The sequence below is a fragment of the Neodiprion fabricii genome, chromosome 4, assembly GCF_021155785.1.
Source record: "Neodiprion fabricii isolate iyNeoFabr1 chromosome 4, iyNeoFabr1.1, whole genome shotgun sequence".
NCBI classification, from domain to species: Eukaryota; Metazoa; Arthropoda; class Insecta; order Hymenoptera; family Diprionidae; genus Neodiprion; species Neodiprion fabricii.
Window position 1 is genome coordinate 34,738,082 of NC_060242.1, and position 20,576 is coordinate 34,758,657.

The 20,576-nt window shown below is 36.5% G+C and overlaps 1 protein-coding gene across 8 annotated transcripts; it reads left to right on the plus strand.

Moving 5' to 3' along the window:
* Window positions 1-851: 851 nt before the first annotated feature.
* LOC124179492 (tau-tubulin kinase homolog Asator) lies at window positions 852-20,143 on the plus strand. 8 transcript variants are annotated; one of them, XM_046563913.1, is made up of 15 exons: window positions 852-1,044; window positions 6,201-6,333; window positions 7,903-8,050; window positions 8,206-8,420; window positions 9,216-9,485; window positions 9,617-9,703; window positions 10,699-10,971; window positions 11,106-11,295; window positions 11,831-12,180; window positions 12,583-12,879; window positions 15,984-16,307; window positions 16,392-16,659; window positions 16,965-17,444; window positions 17,706-18,126; window positions 19,363-20,143. In XM_046563913.1, the coding sequence occupies exons 1-15, from the start codon at window positions 1,037-1,039 to the stop codon at window positions 19,415-19,417; spliced, it is 3,519 nt and encodes a 1,172-aa protein (XP_046419869.1). In that variant the 5' UTR covers window positions 852-1,036; the 3' UTR covers window positions 19,418-20,143. The 8 variants fall into 8 exon arrangements, with proteins under 8 accessions (XP_046419869.1, XP_046419871.1, XP_046419872.1 ...); XM_046563915.1 differs by having other exon boundaries at window positions 17,730-18,126; XM_046563916.1 differs by having other exon boundaries at window positions 17,739-18,126.
* The last annotated feature ends 433 nt before the right edge of the window (window positions 20,144-20,576 follow it).

A 20,576-nucleotide genomic window follows, 5' to 3' on the forward strand; every position in this document is an offset into this window, starting at 1 on the left:
TTACGAGCCGACGTTGTATCTGTATATAGACAGAATGACTCCGATTGGCAATTGAATACGCAACACGATCATCGGATGGGGGCCTAAAAATAGGAAGCCCGAAGTGAATCCCCCGATTTCTACATTCATTTTTCTCGAGTATAAGTTTTAATAAATTTGTAATCAAAGTCAAATCCTAGAGATGGTGGATTTCTCTACCGTTCATTATTGGTTCCATCCAACCAATGAAATATTTTCTCCATTCTCGATTTCTAATCACCATAAGTCAGCTGAATCTTTGCGTCTTCTAATAGTGAGCAAAATATTTATACTTATCAGTGATATGTGACCGTTAGACTGCACTGTTAGAAATGCGGTATTAAATATTACACCAAAATGGTGTTGATTTCAAGACCACTTGATGTCAAGAATCGAACGATTCACACCGATGGTGTTTAATTTTACACTAATCGGTGTGGACTTTTATTGACACCGTGAATTTTCTGACAGTGTGCGGCAAAGAGTTAGCTGAGTAACAATGGGAATCACGAATGAATATATTGCACATCAGAACATCAAACGGAAGTAGATGAAGAGTGAAATGTCGGTTGGGTCAAATTTCGGAAGATGCTCGAATTGAGCCCAACTTTGTTGAACAACATTCATTTCGGTGCAGCGGTCGGTCAGTTTATTTTTGCGTCTGACAATCCAGGGCGTTTAATATAAGCCATAAGAGCCCAACTGCCATTGTAAACTAGCATTTTCGGGTCCCGGACGTGGATAGTTTCAGGGAGGGAGGGGGGCTTGCGAATCGGTTGGGTTGCATTGCGTGCGGCCTCAGAGGAACGTGAAGGTTCAGTTTTGGCTCGCGCCAAGATCAGCAACATCCGTCGCTGAACGTGAGGAGTGAATAAGTTGGCATCAGTGTGCTAAGGACCACAGCGGTGAACGACCACAGCCAGCTCTTGTTGCTGGATTTTCAACCTCCATACTTACCTGTTACTAATTTTTCGTCTTTGTGGTGGTCGGACGACGCACGGAATATCGGACGCGAGATATGAAGTGGTACGTCTCCGTTCGCAATCAAAAGTAAAACGCACGTGCCGCATCTGATATTGATAATTGTTATAATATTCTCGTGTGGTGATAATAATCAGCGCGCTCTACTGTGTGCAGCTTGACCGCTTTTTGGACGCTAATTATCGTCACCTCGTTTCAAGTATGACCTTAAGTGCTGCAAACAAGTTATTCTGATCGATATTTCAACTTACCGAAAGTTGTTACCTTCAAAGCAGCGTGTAAGCTGGCCTAAAGATGATCGAATATCGTCAGTGAGACGACGCGTCGATCTTTTGCGATATTTGAATTTGGCGCCTACAAGATCCATCCCTTGACTACATTTATACAACCAGTAGGAAATTTACCCCGAATTTTTCATACTTAGCGTTCTATGTTTCGTTTCTTCGTTCTCCACACAATGATGTCGAAAATTATTAAAGTGGATCGGTACTTTCATTTTATAAGTCTTTTTGTTTATACACGGTGTGATCATGATAAGGAGTGGGAACTATCCATCATTTCTGTTTTGAGTTAATTGAGCTTGAACTTTTGGAGAATAAGTTTTCGTCTAAAGTTTGCGTTACGGAGACATGCATATAATGTTATAAACCGCTCTTAGCGGGCTTACAACACTTTCGTTTTACGCGCTGCTACATTCGCGAGATTTATTGGGTTTCTTTTTTTATCTTGCAACTCTTACTGACGTCTGAGAAGCCCGACGCTTTCCTTGAAATCCATCCAAATCCAAGTCAAACATATTGCGACAATAAGCCGCATTTGTTACATGGGTTACTAGTATATTCGGCTTGTATGCACACAAAATTTAGCTTTCAATATGGCAGGTCAATTATAGTACATTACGAGTTAGTAGTTTATCACGCCTTATTAGCCCGGCAATGTTCGAACAAACGGTGCAGATAATGTAAATCGAATGATCCATTACCGAGATCCTGAACGTTTATTTGACCAATTTTCCCCAAGTACAAAAGAAAGGCATCCATTTTTAGATTTGTACCTGCACGTGTGCGACAACCGACACGATTCGTTAAGTTAAGAGTTCGTTGCCAGTTAGCAAACGACAAACATACGATCTGTAGATATCAAACCGATTTCAAAAATACATGGAAAATAAGATTCAACGGAATATCGAGACTTCAGATTAATTTATAATTTGACTAATTTTGCGGAACTTGTACAACGATAAACAGAATATTTGAGTGGATAAGTTATGCATGTTGCGTTGAAGGCTGAACGTGGGCTCGATCACCTTTGGACAATGCATCAGCGGAAAGCACTTGGTAATTTTTGGACGTTGTACAAGTTCAACGTGAATTTAATGAATATTGAATTACTGAGATCACGTTACCAACATACCACGTGACGTCATTCCCTGCATCTTATGTCATTCTTTTGACAACAAGAGCAAAGAAAAAATACGTCGAAAATAAAATGTAGCATCCAACAATAGAATACGAGATATAATAGAATAGACGGAAACACGGAAAATCGAATCAGCGCCCGAATCAACAACGGTGTTTTCAAAAATAGCATGGAAGTATCGCAGGTTGCTAACCCAACCGGCGTTTTTTAAACTTCCAACTTGCAGCTCGCGCACGAAACAATTTCGGCCGCTGTTTGTACTCAAACGCGTGAATCGTACGGTCGACACGCAGACACAAAAAGACACTACATTACAAGTAGGTATATTACATGCAGGAGATGTGGCTTGTGTTAAAAAAAAAAAAACATTATATAACTTACGGGAAATAATATTACGTACCCAAATCTTTTTTACTGATAATCCAAAGCTGGCAGGTTAATTGTTGAAAATACCAAAATTGAAAGCATCTAATAGAATGTTGGAAACAAAGTTAGTCAAACAATGTTCAACGTATCGCTTGAAAGTGTTACTATTTCTGTCAGCCTGCTGATAATCTGACTAATGGGAAATATATGTGTAGCTTTAAGAGCGGTCTTGGATTTCTCTCAAAGAAAGGAAGCCTGGTTATATAGATATGCATTGTGCTCGTTTTCCTCTCGTTTTTTCTAATGTGTCCGTAATTCAGGTCAAGGCAAAGTTTTTCTTCGTTAGCTTATCCCCTACGTTTTTAACGTACGTCCGCGCAATACCGTAGATCAATTCCCACAGTCACGGAAATGAGCTTGGCCTTATTAACGCTGCTCATTAATTGATTTGTTATAATACTTTAAGTTGTATAAGATTAAATGTTCTGGAATTTAATCGATTATTTTGCCAGCAATCATAATACTGATTTTCATATCTTACCCTATTTTTTCATCCAGTTAGTTTCTTTGCTATATAAATTTTGAAACGTTCGTTTCCGCCTCAACCGCGATCTCAGAATTCCCTGTATATACAGGGATTCGATGAGTGATAGAGTATTTAAAAAAGAATGTCGGCTTAGAGCTGGTTGCTGGGAATCATAAACAGGCCGACGTTCGGTTAAAAATAGTTGTTTCAAAAAAACGGAAAATAATTTGGTTGTGGGTGCGTCGTATAGTTATATAGAATAGTGTGTAATCATTTATTTGAACGTTACGTAAATCGGGAATAGCTGATTTCAAGCACAAAAATTTTATACCTACACCCTTCCCACTGATGAATTTACATTTTTTTCTTCTTCCGTGGTATTGAATTTCAAAGTACACACACATACCTATAAGTAGAAGCCATTATAGTATGATCTTTACAAACATTCAATAACACGGCAACAAGCGCATCATGATTAACCTTCGGTGCAAATTTATGAGTTAATAGCTGTAATAATCAGGAACATAAACATTGTAAATTTATTAGCTATGTGGGTCGTACTTGACCATGACCGGATCGGTCGACTTCACCCAAATGCACCCTAATAAATATTAAAATTGATGTAAACCGTGGAGTATTCAGACGACATAAGCACGCGGAACTAGTAATTTGAATACCTGACGTCTCATCAATTAAATCTAAGGTTTATACGATCAGATAGTCGCTTTGCCATTGCGTATTGATCTCACTTGGGGCCGATTCAAGCAGCTTGTCTCGTAAACAGATATTTTAACGTTTACCATACATTTTCAAGGCTATTCTCACAAACAACTGATTAACCAGGGAAACGCAACGGAATTTAGACCCCCAGTATTGACGCATAAAAGTGTAAATCATGATTCAACAATCGTACAAAGAATTTAGTAAGCTTCTCGGAAGACTATCTATTTTTCACACTTCTTTATCCTATATGTAGTTATGGAATATCGTTAAGTCAGTCACGTGATTATTTTTGCGACCATTTATCGTGGATAGTATATTTTCCCTGTAAATTACGTGTCGAATCGCGTGTACAGGCTTTGATCATTTATAATAGCGTATATCTATGCAATGCGATTTCCATGCGACTATAAAGGTTGGCATTCTCTTCTTTCTTCAACGTTTTCTTTTATACCTGAAGATAAAAGTACAATCTCTGATTTATGGTATCTCATTAATAAATTGACGTAACATCTTTCCCCTCGAGACAACAGCTGAGAAACTCGTGTGAAGTATCGGTATACATATACAGGTATACCGATATAGGTACCGTACTGCAGAAATAGTTTTGGTTTGACTGCCGAAAATTGTTGCCAGAATTATAACATCAGACGAGAATTGATGTTCGATTACGCATATATGTAACAATTCTATAAGCCTGTTGTAATTCGTTCGAATTTGTAAAAAGAATATTGTTTGTATTTGAATTAATCAGATTATTTAAGTGAGCATGCTACATAGTTACCAAATTTCAATTATGATACGGGCGAGTGTGCAATTTTACGATAAAATAAATGAAAAATACACGAACATATAGAAATGTATGTACCCATATCGTCTCGTGAATTAGTGCGTGTCGTCTCTGTATTGGATCATCCGTCCTGTGGGTGAAAAGAAAAAGAAACAAGAGTACGCTCTAATAAGTTTGTCAGTTTTTCGGTAGTAGCCGGCATACTTTAGTAGGTATACGTATGAAATGGCTGGGATCTTCCCGTGGTTTGCCAAGAATCATAAAAATACGTGATATCGCGCGAGCAGAGACAAAGTCGAGTCAACGAACCTGACACAAGCGCCGAAGCGTCGTGTCTTACACTTTCCCGGAGTTTTGACCAATCAGCTGATACCCCTTCTCCTCGCGTAGCTCAAGACAGGGTATTTAATCAATTGCTAAGTTAGCCGAGCGGAAAGAACCAGTAGCGTGACAAATTCACGCACTCAGAGTGCGCTCAAATCTCGCGCGGAGACCAATTCGGAGGAATGTTCGATATAACTCGAAAGGCGCCGCCGCATCGATCGCGGAACCTCAGCACCATCCAACGGTGTTAAGCGCGACGAGCCGAATGTGGAAAGAAAATGGCCGTAAAATCGACATTATACGGATTTCTTTGCAAAATTAGTGAGTATCTAGTGTATGTCGTATAAAAATTCGATCCGTTGGAGAGCGATAGTGTAAATTCGATTGTTAAAAAGTGTGTATTGGACCGGTGAATTTTGTTAATAGCAACAGAATGGCAAATATTCGATTCGACAACAAGACTGCGAAGATATAACCGCTCGCCGTCAGCGCCTAGCAGACGACATTTTTCCTCTAGTAAAAATAAAATGTCATTATATTTGGATCGGTGTAGTACGCGTGGGGGGTTCGACGAATATTTCTCAGGAACTTCGGGGAGACCGGGGGTGTTGTTCCGTCTCCTGCTTCGCGGCGCTAAGTGTTACCGCCAGTAAATAAGAGAAAGACAAAAGAAACCCTCGTCGACGTTAAACTACATTAAATCTGTTTCACGTGAAACAACTCGTAGATTCGTATCGCTATCTCCGGTTATCTCCCTGTCTGCTGCTGCTGCTGTCGCCGGGTCAGGCGGCGGCGGAGTCGGAGGGGGGGCTAAAGGCACCCCTTGTCCTGGCTGCACCCTTTGCCTGCACGCAATCATGGCTGCCTAGCGCGGGGCGCGTATTGACCAATTTTCCCGTATGACTTTTAAGTCGAAATCCTTGGCGTGTGGCTCGTAGGGCGTGTCTATTAACCCCGGTAGTAAATATTTGACAACCCTTGATCGCCGATTTTCATCGATAGTATAAGTTAGCCGACTGGCTCTGATTTCCAGTGAGTTTAATACCCCTTTTACAGGCATCCAAATCACCCTGGGAAGCTGGTGTTAAGGCATGTAGGCGACGAGAGTACAGATCAGAACAACAACATCACCATGACTAGTGTCGATTTGTTGCAGCCCGGCCATGTGGTCAAAGAACGATGGAAAGTTGTGAGTAATCCGCACTTACAAGCTGTCAATTATCTCTAGTTATCAGTTTCTCTTTTCCCCTTCTGCTACTCTTATTGTCAATATTTATACCTACCTACTCACGTTCCTGAACACTGATAATTCTTTTTTATCCTCTTCTTTTGACTCTTGACCCGTTTCAATGCATTTTCTCCACATGGTAAATATCACATCCAGTATATTTTAAATTCATGACACAAGTATCGCTGTGCATTATTTCTGTCATTAAAGGGTCGATAAGTTTTTGGCTTAATTTTATTTCAACATCTTTTCCCCGGTAGGTTTTATTTTAGCAATATTGTGACGAAATTTTTATTTATTTTCTAATCAAAGCGGTAGAAAGAGATAAAAACTAGCAATGAAATTTTACTACCGTCTTTCGGTATACTTGATAGACCATCCAAAACTCAGGAAGGGTCATTCTAATCCCTGCTATTATTACCTGCAGTTATTGGCATTTCATTTTTTTCTATCAAGGGTATGAAATGTTGCTGATAAGTGATAACACTGGGACAGTTTAGGTCATTTAGGTGGCAGAGTTTCCTTATCTCAATGTACTTTTAACATGGTTTGTGAGTTTCTTTTCAATATTGCGTTTGTTGAACTTCACTCAATATTATCCATTGCTTATCTTCCCAAGAAAGGTTGAACAAACAGTTAATGATTGTACTCAAAACTATTTCCCTGAATTGTTGCAACAGTTTACTAAGATTCAGATAATTATTCGTATTTCTTTTCGATTTTAAACCATTTATATTGAAAATTTAAATTTTGAATTTTCATGGTTTAACACTAGCCTTGTGCTTTTCTAAATTCAGATAAAGTTGGAAACGGGTATGAAACTAAATTAAAGCTATCAAGAAGTATTTCGTACCAATTATATAAATATTAGTGAGAAACTATAAAACATTTGAGTTCAATTTTTGACTGTCACAGAACATATAAAGTATCGTTGGAGATAATCTTTGTATGATTGTTACCCATTTTTTTCAAATACAAATAACAATAAAAGTTATAATAGTACAAAAGTTGAGTAGAAACCATTTTTTTTTTTTACACTGCAAGCTTAATTTTATGGCAAATCTATAGCGGGATGGTGTAATTAGGCAATTTTCCAATTCTTCCACTAAAGAATCTTGACCTTGGATGGCTGCCTGGCATGTATGTGGGTCAAATGTTCTCACAATTGATTTAAAATAATCTCTTTGTCATTTGAGTAGGTCTTTCATTGTTACACTTTGGATTTTGGCTTTCATTCTTGAATCTGATCACATGACATTATATCGTTTATTATTTTGCATTCACTTAAATAAATTCAATATTACCTTATAGCTGTTTGGCAATTATTCTTGTTCGTTAAAGAAAATACAAAGAGAAAGAAAATCACGAATAGATTGTGAGAATTGCCTGATTATAAAATAGTCATTTGTTGAAATGTGCATAACACCATTTTTGGTAGGTTGTTCGATTTTGGGGAATCTTTAACAGCTCGATAATTGAGTGAAAATAACATTCTTTGATGCACTTGTATATTTTCCATTTCCTAAACAGCTGAAGAAAATAGGTGGTGGTGGGTTTGGTGAAATCTACGAGGGTCTAGATTTGGTCACGAAGGAACAAGTTGCTCTGAAAGTAGAATCTGCACGCCAGCCGAAGCAAGTTCTTAAAATGGAAGTGGCCGTTCTTAAAAAGTTGCAAGGTAACTTATGTGGCTGGCTGCAATTGTTTTATGTGCATATATCATTCAATCACTAACGTGCATCTCTGAAAAGAAGTGTTTATGCATATCTTACACGGATTATATACGTTTCAAAGATTAATTGTTATATTTTTATTGTTTCGTCTGAATTGCAGGTAGAGAACACGTTTGTCGATTCATAGGATGCGGTCGTAATGACAGATTTAATTACGTAGTGATGCAGTTACAAGGAAGAAATCTAGCCGAACTACGACGAGCACAGCCCAAAGGTGCATTTTCGCTTTCCACAACGTTGCGATTGGGCTTGCAGATACTGAAAGCCATTGAGAGCATTCATCAAGTGGGCTTCCTACACAGAGACATTAAACCAGTGAGTCATTGTTACTTAAATGAATAATTCTATGCTATATGACTGTTGCTATTTCTCTCCAAATTAACCATTTACTACTAACCCACAAACAGCATATCTCACGATAGCTTTATACTGATACAAAATTTTGACATTCACAAGTTTTAACTAAAGATTCAAGTGTCACTTTTTTGATGTGACAGGCTAATACAGGTGATAATGCCAGGCGTGAAAAAGTTTCACTCTGTATTTGAAATCTGAGATTATATGTTTCTAAAGTTACATATAAGAAGTTATATTATGCAACAATGAATAAATGACAATGGTAAATGCACTATGCTAGATTAAACATTTAAAAGTACGATACAAGTAAGCAGAGCACGATTGAATCAAGGACAATAAAGTTGTAGGAAGTAATGTGCTAATTTGGCTAGTATGCAATGGTGTTCTTAGGCATGAAGGCATCCTTGTCTCATTGCAAAATGTAGTTTACACACAACTGTACTATATTCGATTCATTTTGAAATGTACATACATACGTTTCAACACTTGCCATTGGTCTGATGCCAAATCAATTGCCAAGCATATAGTAACCATTTCTCATCCTCAGATACATGAATGGTAGTACGATAACATACATACTCAACAGGAAATTGGAACGAACAATGTTTTGTATATCCTAACTGTGATGAATAGGATTTAAAACTGTTCAAAATCTACTCGAGATTGTTGAATTTTTTGTTCGATTTTTTTTTTTCTAATGAATCCGTCCATCCTATCTCATTTCTGTTACAAGATTTTCCGTTATGCTTGCAGTCTAATTTTTCAATTGGTCGTCATCCTTACACGTCGAGGCGCGTATATATGTTGGACTTTGGCTTGGCACGACAATTCACTACCGGCACAGGAGAAGTTCGTGCTCCGCGCGTGGCAGCTGGATTCAGGGGAACTGTGAGATATGCTTCCGTTAATGCCCACAGGAACAAAGAGATGGGAAGGCACGATGATTTGTGGTCACTTTTCTACATGCTGGTTGAGTTCGTCAATGGGCAACTACCCTGGCGTAAAATAAAAGATAAAGAACAGGTAATGTCATTTTGTGAAGCAGCTTGCACTGTTTGATACCCTCATATATCCTACAGTTCGGTTCAGAAACGATCGAAGCCTTTAGTACATTCATGTTATTAACTAAAATTTGGAAATCAATTTGATTTCAGGTCGGTCTTATGAAAGAAAAATACGACCATACTCTTCTTCTCAGGCACCTTCCTTCTGATCTCCGTGTTTTCTTGGAACACATCCAGGTATTTATTAATATTTATCATTACAATAGCAATTCTGCTATGGAAATAACAAAATCAATAGACGTGGATGACTTTGTATTTTTTCATCCAAGAATACCTGCTTCAACAGGCCAAAACATCTTTAAAATAGTTTATTAGGAAACTAGAAGCTCAATCTTGTACTTAAAGAGAATTGTTCTTTGTATTTCAATGATTTTTGATGATTATGGAGGAGAATTTCCTACTCGCTCTTATTTCCACTAGTAAGATATCGTACTAGTTATTTAACATATTTCCACGTATCAATTGACGTGATATGCTTATTTATTGTGTGGTGAGTTTGAAATTTTTATTTTACCAGACGAATTAGCCCTGGCATATCTCCAAATATATTTAAAACAATTTTAGGTCACTAGGGTATTTGAGAAATGAAGACAAAAAATTTCAAAGAAACAGTTAGAAAACAGAATATTAACAGAAAATGAGAAATTATGACTAGATTTTTCGCAAGTGAGCACATGAGCTTTGTTGCGGACCATTTAATGTGAAAATTGGATTGTGTATGAAAGTATAAACTGAACTGATTGTATTTATAATTTTTATTTTTTTTTTTTGTGATAAAGACTATTAGTTTTGTTGGTAACTTTTTTTTTCTTTACTGCTGTTCATGAATGAGAACATATTGACAAGTGAGGAAGAATATTTGGTCCAAGTTTAAATGGCCTACTATATGAATGGACCAAGGTTTTCTTTAAAGTATTAGTTTCAAACGTCAGTTAAGTGATCTAGAAAGTACCACTTTTCTGTTTAAAAATAATAACATCCTATTTTGAACGATTGAATCATTTCACTTTCTAGATATAAGTATGACTTTTAAGCAGGTAAAAGATGTGACCACGAAATTCAAAAACTATCGATTGCTAAAAACATTATTTTGTAACAGTGAAAGATAGATATTAAACTTGAAAAATACGGAATTATTCTCAATCCTGTAATATCATAAAAACCGTTTGCAGAGTCTGGAATACGTAGACAAACCAAATTATTCAATGCTGGCTGGTTTGTTCGATCGCTGTATGAAACGTAGAGGCGTGAAAGAAAAAGACCCTTATGATTGGGAAAAACCCGGGATAGCAGAACAAAACTTACCATCCACTAGATCTTTGCCTACTGCGACAATCCCACCAGCACCTCCTACGGCTGCAACAACTAATCAGGCACCAACAATACCAAACCTTGACACAAATAATCAAGAAAACATGGAACCAGATAATAGAAAGGAGCTGGATGTAAGTCTGTTTAAGAAATAAACCTTATTCATTCCGTAATTTCAGTTTAATTAGCATACGTGAAATCAATACATCAAAGAACTCGTTTATCAGCTGCTTTATTGTACAATGTTATTCTTTCTGTTTATAAACAGGCTCAATTTGACTATGAAAGTGCGTATAGAAAAATACGGCAACGAGGAATTGAGGAATCAACAGTTTCATTAATTCCAGCCCTTAGCAATCTGGGTATTAGAGATAAAAATTGCAATGCTACAATACCAGTGACAGACAACACACATCAACAAGATGCTCAACAGGCAGCTGTTACGTCTCCAGTACAAGGTAACGGATATTCAACTTTAATTTATGCCCAGTATTTACATTTATTTATAGGCAACGGCGTATTTTGAATTTTCCTTATAAAAATTGACCAAGGAGCTTTGATCATCCTAACTCTCTAACATTTGATTTACTAGAAGTCTAATCAGTTGCTAAGCATTTTCTGTTATAAGGGCAATGTCAAAAGTATCGCGAACAGGTACAGATGATACTAATGCCTAGGTAACATGCTATTTCGGGTATCTGATCAATACTTCCATATAATAACAAGTTATTCCCACTGGCATCTTGGTGATTAAACTCAATTACATGACATTTACTACTTAATCACTCTGAAGATTTATTTTACTCATTGGCTATAACTTACTTTGAAATATCAACTGAACAAAACCATGCAGACTGTTTGATATATCAAAACTTGCAAAAATGTCTCATTTGTATTCCATGTATAAGACCACTAACGTACAATCAGCATTATCGATTTTTTACGGTATTTCATAGTAGACGTGATCTGTAAAAAAATATATGGATTTTGAAGGCTCAATATGGAAGAGGCGAGCGGTATCCATGGCTGTCGAACCACAAGTACAAGCAACTCCTACAGAAAAACAAGTGGACAATGAAGGAGATGCGTTAATGACATCTGCTCGTTCCGCTTCTGAAGTTCCTCGTCCCAAAAATGTTGCCAATACTTCCACTCCACTTCGAAAATCCGCTAGCGGTGCTACTTTTGCTTGTTTGAGAGTTCAAGTTCAAGAACTTGGGAATCAGGGTACTCCGGAAACAGCACCGGGTGATGCTACTACTCCTAGGATACAAACTGAAGTAGATGCATCGTACTGTTCGTACGACGGAACTCATGTTAAACAAGTGGGAAACCAAAGTCCCGTAAGTGTGATATTGATGAAATTAAAAATAAAAGAAACCATTCCTCTAGAAGAAGTAAAACGCGTCGGATAATCGATTGGTCAAAAGGACTAGTATTATTTACACAAATAGCTCAGAATGTCTTGGCTGATTTTGCTCGAAATCTAATCAGTTCTAAAACTTGGCAAAAACCGCATGGATTGTGATCACAATAATCAAAATCTATTATTTCGTTCTTAAGATATTTTCAGAAGCGATTTTGTAGACCACAGAACATGGAGAACAAGTGAAAATTCAGCTTATCATTTTTGGGGATAATTATAATAAACTTTCCCGCTTGACTGAAAGCAGAGAAGCCTAAAGTTGAAAAGACGAACGCATCCTATCAAATTTTGTAATATTATGTATGCTGGCTAATTTTAGGTGACTGAGCAAAGAGAACCTCTGCGAAGAGAGCCAAGAAGACGGACAGATGGTAGACAATCAAATAGAGGGGGTCGTGCAGCAACACGCGATTGTTCAATAACACAATTTGCGCAAATAGACGACGACAATGTTTCAGCACTGCAGCAAGTAACTAGAGGCGGTGGAGGATTAACGCTTGCCTCACAGTGGAAATCACAGTTTGATGATTCAGAGGAAACTGACAATGAATGGAAAGGAGAAAATTTACAAAGTCCCGAGCACAAGGGCACTAATCCACCCTCTTTAGTTCCACAGGTATTCATTTGTCTCATATGCTTAGTTTCTTACTCCAAGGGTCAGACGCGAGTAGAATCCAATTGAGCATGTTTTTTTGAATTTTGCTTTTGTTCTCGAGAGTTTCAGCTCGAGAATTCCTATGTGAAATGTATCACAACAACGTTCAGTTTTTAATCCACAAAATTCCCATATTCGGTGCCTATCGTAACACATCCGTTTTGCTAGTCGATAAACATTTAAATTTTATTATAACTAAGAAACCTATTATCGTATTAATAATTAACTAATTCATCACAATTCTGTAAGGTTTCTTTTGTTTTTTTTACCAAAGTACTGTGATGATTGAAAATAAATCAAGGTTTCATTGAAATTTTCATATAATTTTGTAAATAAAAGCGTTATCATGAAAATTCTCATATTCGAAACTTCTGCGCTTATGACATGGTATTAAGTCTATCATAATTTGCTACATCATTGTGAAACAATAACTTTGTTTAACATTTCATTTCAAATTTCATTCAACATTGTTACGAAATATGATTATTGACCTTTGTCGATATTTGATATTCTAGCCACGTCTGGCCTGTATCGACACCCTCACTTGCCACCTAGCATCTGCTGATGTTCTGCCAACCCACGCCCTGACCACCAACGCTTAAGCATTAGATATTCGCATTGCCTTCTACTTTCCGTACTTCATTTAGTTTCAACAAGAATATGGCTTTGCCAGAATGTATTCCAAATCAGAACAGCATCACCAGCTGACCGAATCTATTTCGCATTGGGGAGACAAGGCCAAAATGGATTGTCCGAAAATCTATAACCCAGCTAAACTGGAATATGTTGTTTTCTCATGTAAAAAAAAAAGACACGTATTTTCCGGTCTGGCTGAAAAAAATTTCCGACGAAATTATGGCCATTTGCATATTTACGCTCCTGTTACAGATATTTTAGTAAAACGAACAAATTTTTTCTTCAATGCGCTATATCTTTGGAACGAATTAACATAATTGCAACTTTCTGGTCTCATTTGTTTGTAGTGAAGTTTTTAGCATTCTTTCAAAGCCTATAAAGAAACTAGAAGATTTTAAAAAATTAGCAACATTGCTTCCTTTTTTCGAAAATTTGAAAAAATTGATTTTCTCAAAACTTTATCTTTTTTTTCTTTTACATTTCGCACAATATGCGGAGTGATATGCCTCACATATCCTATACGTTTCATTGACACTACTAAAAAAAACCAAATTCCTGCGTTTTAATGTCTTTTGTACTGAAATAAATTCTGAATTACAAAGTTCTTCAATGTTTCGCTTTAGACCCTTTGGTAGACTGACTAAATAGAAATATGGTCTAGAATTCCGACCTGGTACGTTGTTTGATTATCTATTCCTTCAGCAATACAGATATAGCTGGAACAAGTTTCTGGTATAATTTTTCTTGTATCAAAAACTCACAGTGATCTGTATTAATACAAAAATATTAAGAGTAGGTATTAAGAGAATTTTATTAGAATGTAGGAATTTAGTTTTTTCATACGAAGTGGTGTCGTATTATCAATGAAACTTATAGGATATATGATGCATATCACACTGTATATTGTCTGAACTGAAATAGAAAAAAAGATGGAGTTTTTAGAAAATCAATTTTTTCAAATTTTCGAAAAAGGGACGCAATGTGGCTAATTTTTGAAAATCTTCCAGCTTATAGGCTCTGAAAGAATGCTAAAAACTTCACAACAAATAAATGAGACGAAAAAGTTTCAATCATGTTAATTCGTTCCAGAGATAGAGTGTGTTGTAGAAAAAATGCGTTCGTATTATTAGTACATCTGTATCAGGCGTGTAAATATTCGAACGGGCATAATTTCGTGGGAAATTTATTTTCAGCCAAACAAGAAAATACGAGTCTCTTTTTTGTCTCAGAAAACAGCATATTCCAGCTTCGAACAATTCTGTACCATTATGATTTCCGGGCTACCTGAACTGAAATGGATTCGTCTGATGGAGTGCAGCGAATGCAGATTTTTTTGGTTTTACGTTATGGATAGTTGGTGGCTTTCTCTTTGCTTCAGAAATATACCGCTTTTTATATTCTTGTAGTTCAGTTTTGTGTTAGAAACTGTTTGATTGCGATAGCTTAATTCAATAACCTTTACTCCTGACTTAAATTATTTTTATTATCTAAACCAAGGACTGATATACGCGCTTTAAAATGATCTAGTTGATTATTACCATTTTATGTGATGTATATGGCCACTTTAGTATTAATTTGTTTAGGTGTTCATAATAATAATCTTAATATATTTAGGTGATAAAACACAAGCATAATGGACCATCATTGATACAATTGACAATACTTAAAAAATAAGCTCATTTTCTTGGGGCAATGGCCTGTTCTAGAGTTGAATCAGTAGTTATAAAGATTATTAACTTCTCCAATGGGCTAGTTCCACGTGTATTGGAATCCTGCGTTTTAGAATACTTTCATATCAAATCAGTTATAATTATTCTTCATGTTAAGTGGGCTATAATATTCAAAATATTCTAGTAGCTTCATAACGGAAGATTGAATGAGCTTTAAATATTCTGACAAGTAACCATATATGATCAAAATGAGGTAAAAAGTGCAAGAATAAGTGATAGCTTGATTTCTACATAATGCAGTTGAATAAATTATATATTTGACAGTTGAAGCACTCTTCTAATGATGTTGAAAATCAGTAAAATAACTAACCGAATAAACAATAGCTTATCTGCCTTTAACTTTTATCACGAATATTTTCAAAGTTACTGCTGAAATTTAGATGATCAATTATGGAACACAGGCATTAATATTAGTAATGAAAAAAAAAAACAAACTGAAATTAGATTAAGGGTGATTAAAGAAATTCCTGTTACTGTAAAATTTAATCTAGAAAAACAAATTCGTAAGTCAATTGAGAAACAGTGCCCATGTCTAGTCGTCTGATAAATATTTTCGATTCCGATCTGCAAAAATGCATGTCAAGGACTTTGGAGTAATAGTTTCTCATTGAACATGTCTGCACATCTCAGATCCAGTCAGAAATTCAAGCTTTGCAATATCTGTCCCCTGAAACGATAATAAAACGATATACTGATTAGTTGAGTAAGAAGACAAATGTGCAGTCCACAGCTGTTAGTGAAGTCGTAGCTACTGCTACAGTGACAGGGGGTTCTCAGGACACAAAAGTCCAAGCTACGCCAGCAGCATCTGTCACACCAGCAACGACTCAACAGCAGATTGCACTCACAGGACAAGCAGCTTTATCTAGAATCAGTGAAGATTCACCACGGCCTCCAGCACCTCACAGATGTCTAAACATTGCCGGGATTGAAAAATATCCAGAACTTCAAGGAGCATTGCCTCGTGCTTGGAGTATGCCGGTGATGGCATGCAATATCCGTTATGACTTAGAAGCACCATTGGTATGTGAAGGACAAAACTTGATTTTTTTTGAATTCTTTGTGTATACCTATTTGGCCAATCTTCAGTCTAAATTTTTCTATCAGGTGCAACAAGCAGCATTCGATGATCTATTGTACGAGGTTGATGTGATGAGAAATATTGCAGCACGTCGCGATGATCCGAAAGAAATTATACCAGTTCGAAGGGCTAGTGTACCAGCAGTTACGTTTTCACCGCCAAATACAGTGCCAACCACGCCAGGTGCTGACGACGAAGAACAAGCGGTTGCTGGAAGGCTTGAAATCAGGGTCGTAGATGCAACGGGAGGGGCCACAATCGTACAAACGAGAGCTGACAAGGAACCTTTACAAAGTCAGTGAATCACCCTTTGTTTTAAAAATATATACGCGATAACAAATGTTTGAATCTTTATTCAAATTTGCTTTAGAATTTTGAATGGGGCTGCATCGAATCATCATCAAGTGATGTCTATGTGGTTTACGAATCAAAAACATCAATGTGTTAAAATATTTGAAATTAATGAATTGCTTTAGTTTACCTGAAAGAAAAGCCAATTCAGAAATTTACATCTTGTTAAATTATCTTTTGTGTAAAAAAATGTGCTATCTGTCAAGTATACGGGCATTTATTGAAAAAATTTATTCTTGCTAAAACAGAAAAATTAACAAATGGCACAGCCGGCAGTCCAGCCAGTCCAAATCCAGGACCTGAAGATCCATCTATATATTTTGACGCAGCAGAAAATCACGCAGCTATTAATAATATTTCGAATGGAGGCGCTTCTGCGGCTACCACATCAAATACCTTACCCAATGCTGTTTCGGTTCGAGAACTTAAAGAAATTAAGGAGAAAGAAATAGAAATAGAAAAAGAGATAGAGACAGAAAAAGATAAGGATGTTGAGAAAGAGAAGGAAAAGAAGAGAGCGAAGGAAAGGGAAAAGGCAAAAGAAAAAGAAACTCCAAGTAGACCACATAGTACACATAGCAAGATTCCAGTGCCAGTGAAAAGTCCACGATGTTCTTTGTCCGAACCCACACCTGAGTCAAATAATACAGTAAATACTACGAAATCCGGAACTGGGAGTGATATGGAAAAACCTTCTGTGGGAAGTCAACATAAAGAGAAAGATAGTGGTGAGTTGAATTACTTTAAACTAATTTCATCGCACCACTCATTCTAATTTGACCAATTAATGTCGTTTGTTATTTTGAAAATTTTGTTTGTCATTTTATTCATCCTATTCAAGCCCCGACGGAATATTGGCGAAAAAAGAGAGAACATAAGAAGCACACAGAAGTTGACATTACTGCCAATCGATCATTTTCCTTTTTTCTTGCAAAGAATTTTTGTTGTTTAGTTAGCTTCTTGGCTTTATTAACGATAGCACCTTTTAGCAAACAAAGGTAAACCTTTGATAGTACCTGCAGAAGCTCCGGCACTCCGTCGATGTGTAACGTTGCCTGACGCACGGCCAACCCAGACTCTCTTAACTTCCGCAAGTTCAACTGATGAAGAAAACCTGACTGGTTGTACACCTGCGCTTCGTCGTCGAAGGCTGAGTGAGAAATACGTCACTGATGCTAGTCAACTCAATCTGCACTTTCAAAGACCTCAACATAGACCCAGACCAATTTCTGAGATATTACCACACATGCAACTATATGCTAGAGGTGTGCCATCGTATTTACTAGGGGAGGGTGGAAAGCGAAGTGAAGAAAGCAGTGATAATGAATCCGACCATAGTGGACCTCCAAATGCTCAACCACCGCCACCACCCACCTCACTGCCTCCTCATGGGGCTGAAAATAATGCTAGGTATGAAGTCAATCAAATAACTATCTAACTTCTCCTTCACATCATTTTACTGTGCATCACCTGTCTGCATACACAAATATCTTGAGTTAAAAAACTAGTGGAGATTACTGTTAGCTGGTGAGTTTTTCAAATGTTCTTCTACAGTATATTTTTTATACTCCGCCCAACGAGAAAACAAAGACTCGATCAAAAGAAAACTCCCTCATTTCGGTTAGATATGATAGGGTAGAGGACGCAAGGAGTGTCACCTTAAAAGTTTAAGATACTGGATAGCCTGTACATAGACTAAGTTCGTTCACCCATTAGATGGAGTATAGTCGTATCAGTATCCCAGTATATTTTCATTTGTGGGTTCGGGCTCTAAACTACCTGTATTGGAATTGCATTTGTCTCGCTGGTGTTCAGTTCTGAAGTGTGTGCACCTGGTTTAAGATGAATAAATGTTTAAATTCTTTATTCGTAACTAGAATCAGGATAGTAATATACAATTGACGATAGTTGTAAGTCGATTTTTCTTATTTGCTTAGATTGTTCTAACACTACTTCACAAAATATTGTGTAAACTCTACCATGTTACTCTTTAAACTCCTGTAATGTAAAACTGTATTAAAACACTGTAACTCTTAGGAGTTGGTACACAAAATGATGTCTTGCTTATGAATATGGATGATGAAGTACAGTCTGATTGGTAATGATTTTTTAGATATTCGAATTACAAATACTGCTCAACTAAAAGTTTTCTTCTTCCATTGATTTCTTGTAATCACAATCGAAGATATTTGCCTTTCATTTGTCAACTATATGCCTACTTTCGAAATAAGAATATTAAAGTAATTGAAACATCTTACACCATTCCTGATATGCAGAAGTCAACTTGTGTATCAACTACCTGTTTGTCAATTCTTTACCTCAGTATTTCCCTGTTTCCTGAACATTACAGACAATTCCGTGTGAACGAATTTTCAAGCTTGGTTATTTTTTAACAAATTGCAATATATGTTCATGTATCTCATAATACTTACAATGGTTTATTTCCCCCATTTTGTAAGCACAGTCATGACATCGATTTTATTTTATACAAAAAATTGTTAAAAATAAGTTTGTTCAGCTGAAAAGTGAAAATTATGTAATCTTTGAGTTTGTATTCATTAATTGTTATGGTTTGCATATTGACAAATTTGAAAATTCAACATTAATACTTCAGTAATAAAAACTCTTCGATTTCGTATGTTTCAGGTGTCGCAGGTACAGGCCAGTACCAGATACGACGGTAGTCAGCAGAAAGTCGTGAGGTTCACTTGATGAAACGCGGAATTCCTCATGTACATCAAGAATGGCAATGTTGTACCCATGGTCTACCAGGAATGTGATACCTTATTAGATTAAAAACAAAGCCTAAATATTTTCTAGCAGTTGACATTAGATCAGTCTCAAGGCTCCGGGGAATATCGACGAAAGGCAAATCGCAATGTAACATTATGTTACATCGGATTGCAAATATGACAGTGTAATGCGTCATAATCTCGAGGTATATATTTTATCTTATTTCCGTCGCGTTTGGAGACAGCAAGCGCCGTTAGTATTGTTTCAGGAAGGTAAAACATTTATCTTTCAAATTTTTATGAAGAAAAATACGAAAGAATTTAAGTGTTTTGAATACAACTGTAAGTGAACTTCTCTTCAGTGTATAAATAGTGAAAAATGTAAACTAAGTTTATTGCATAATCGAATCACAGTAAATCTGAGTCACACTCAGCTGGTAAATGTCTTTGTGGATGAAATAGGTGAAATTTGCAGTATAGTGGCATCACAGCATGAAAAGTGATTTGCTTTACGTGCAATTCTGCTAATTGGGAATGTGTATATATGATATTTAGTGGTGACTGACCTGCAGTACCACGTGGCAGCTATTTTTGATTTCATTTACGTTTATAGGTCCACTGCATAAAATACATGATATTCGAGGGGGAGAAAAAGAAACTGATGTAACAGAAATATAAGTGGTATCTATGATGAATTTTATTTAACATTTTTTTCAATCTTTACAGTTTATTTAACTGTACAGATGTATATTACTGTTACATTTTTTAGATTTCATTAATTTATGAATGCATTATAATTCTTTCATCAACTTCAGTGAATATTTATATGAGAATTATGCTTCATTTCACATAGTATACTATCACTTATTCTATTTAGACATTACTTAAAAAAATTCGTTTCTCGTAAAACTCATTATTACCACTCGATGTAGCTAGCAATTGGTCGAGTACATATTTGAATAATCGGAGCATTTAGATCAATGCACATTGTACATATTTCCACTGTACGGAAACGATTAATACACTGAATAAGAGTCCACTGTCTGAGAGGGTGTGACAGACAGTGTTACATGGAGAAACAATAACACATATATTTTTCTTCACTTCACATACTTGATCCATGATATG

Coding starts and splice junctions, on each gene's coding strand:
- LOC124179492 (XM_046563913.1), top strand. Junction 9,486..9,616: donor AAATAAAAGATAAAGAACAG/GTAATGTCATTT, acceptor ATTTGATTTCAG/GTCGGTCTTATGAAAGAAAA. Junction 9,704..10,698: donor TTTTCTTGGAACACATCCAG/GTATTTATTAAT, acceptor AACCGTTTGCAG/AGTCTGGAATACGTAGACAA.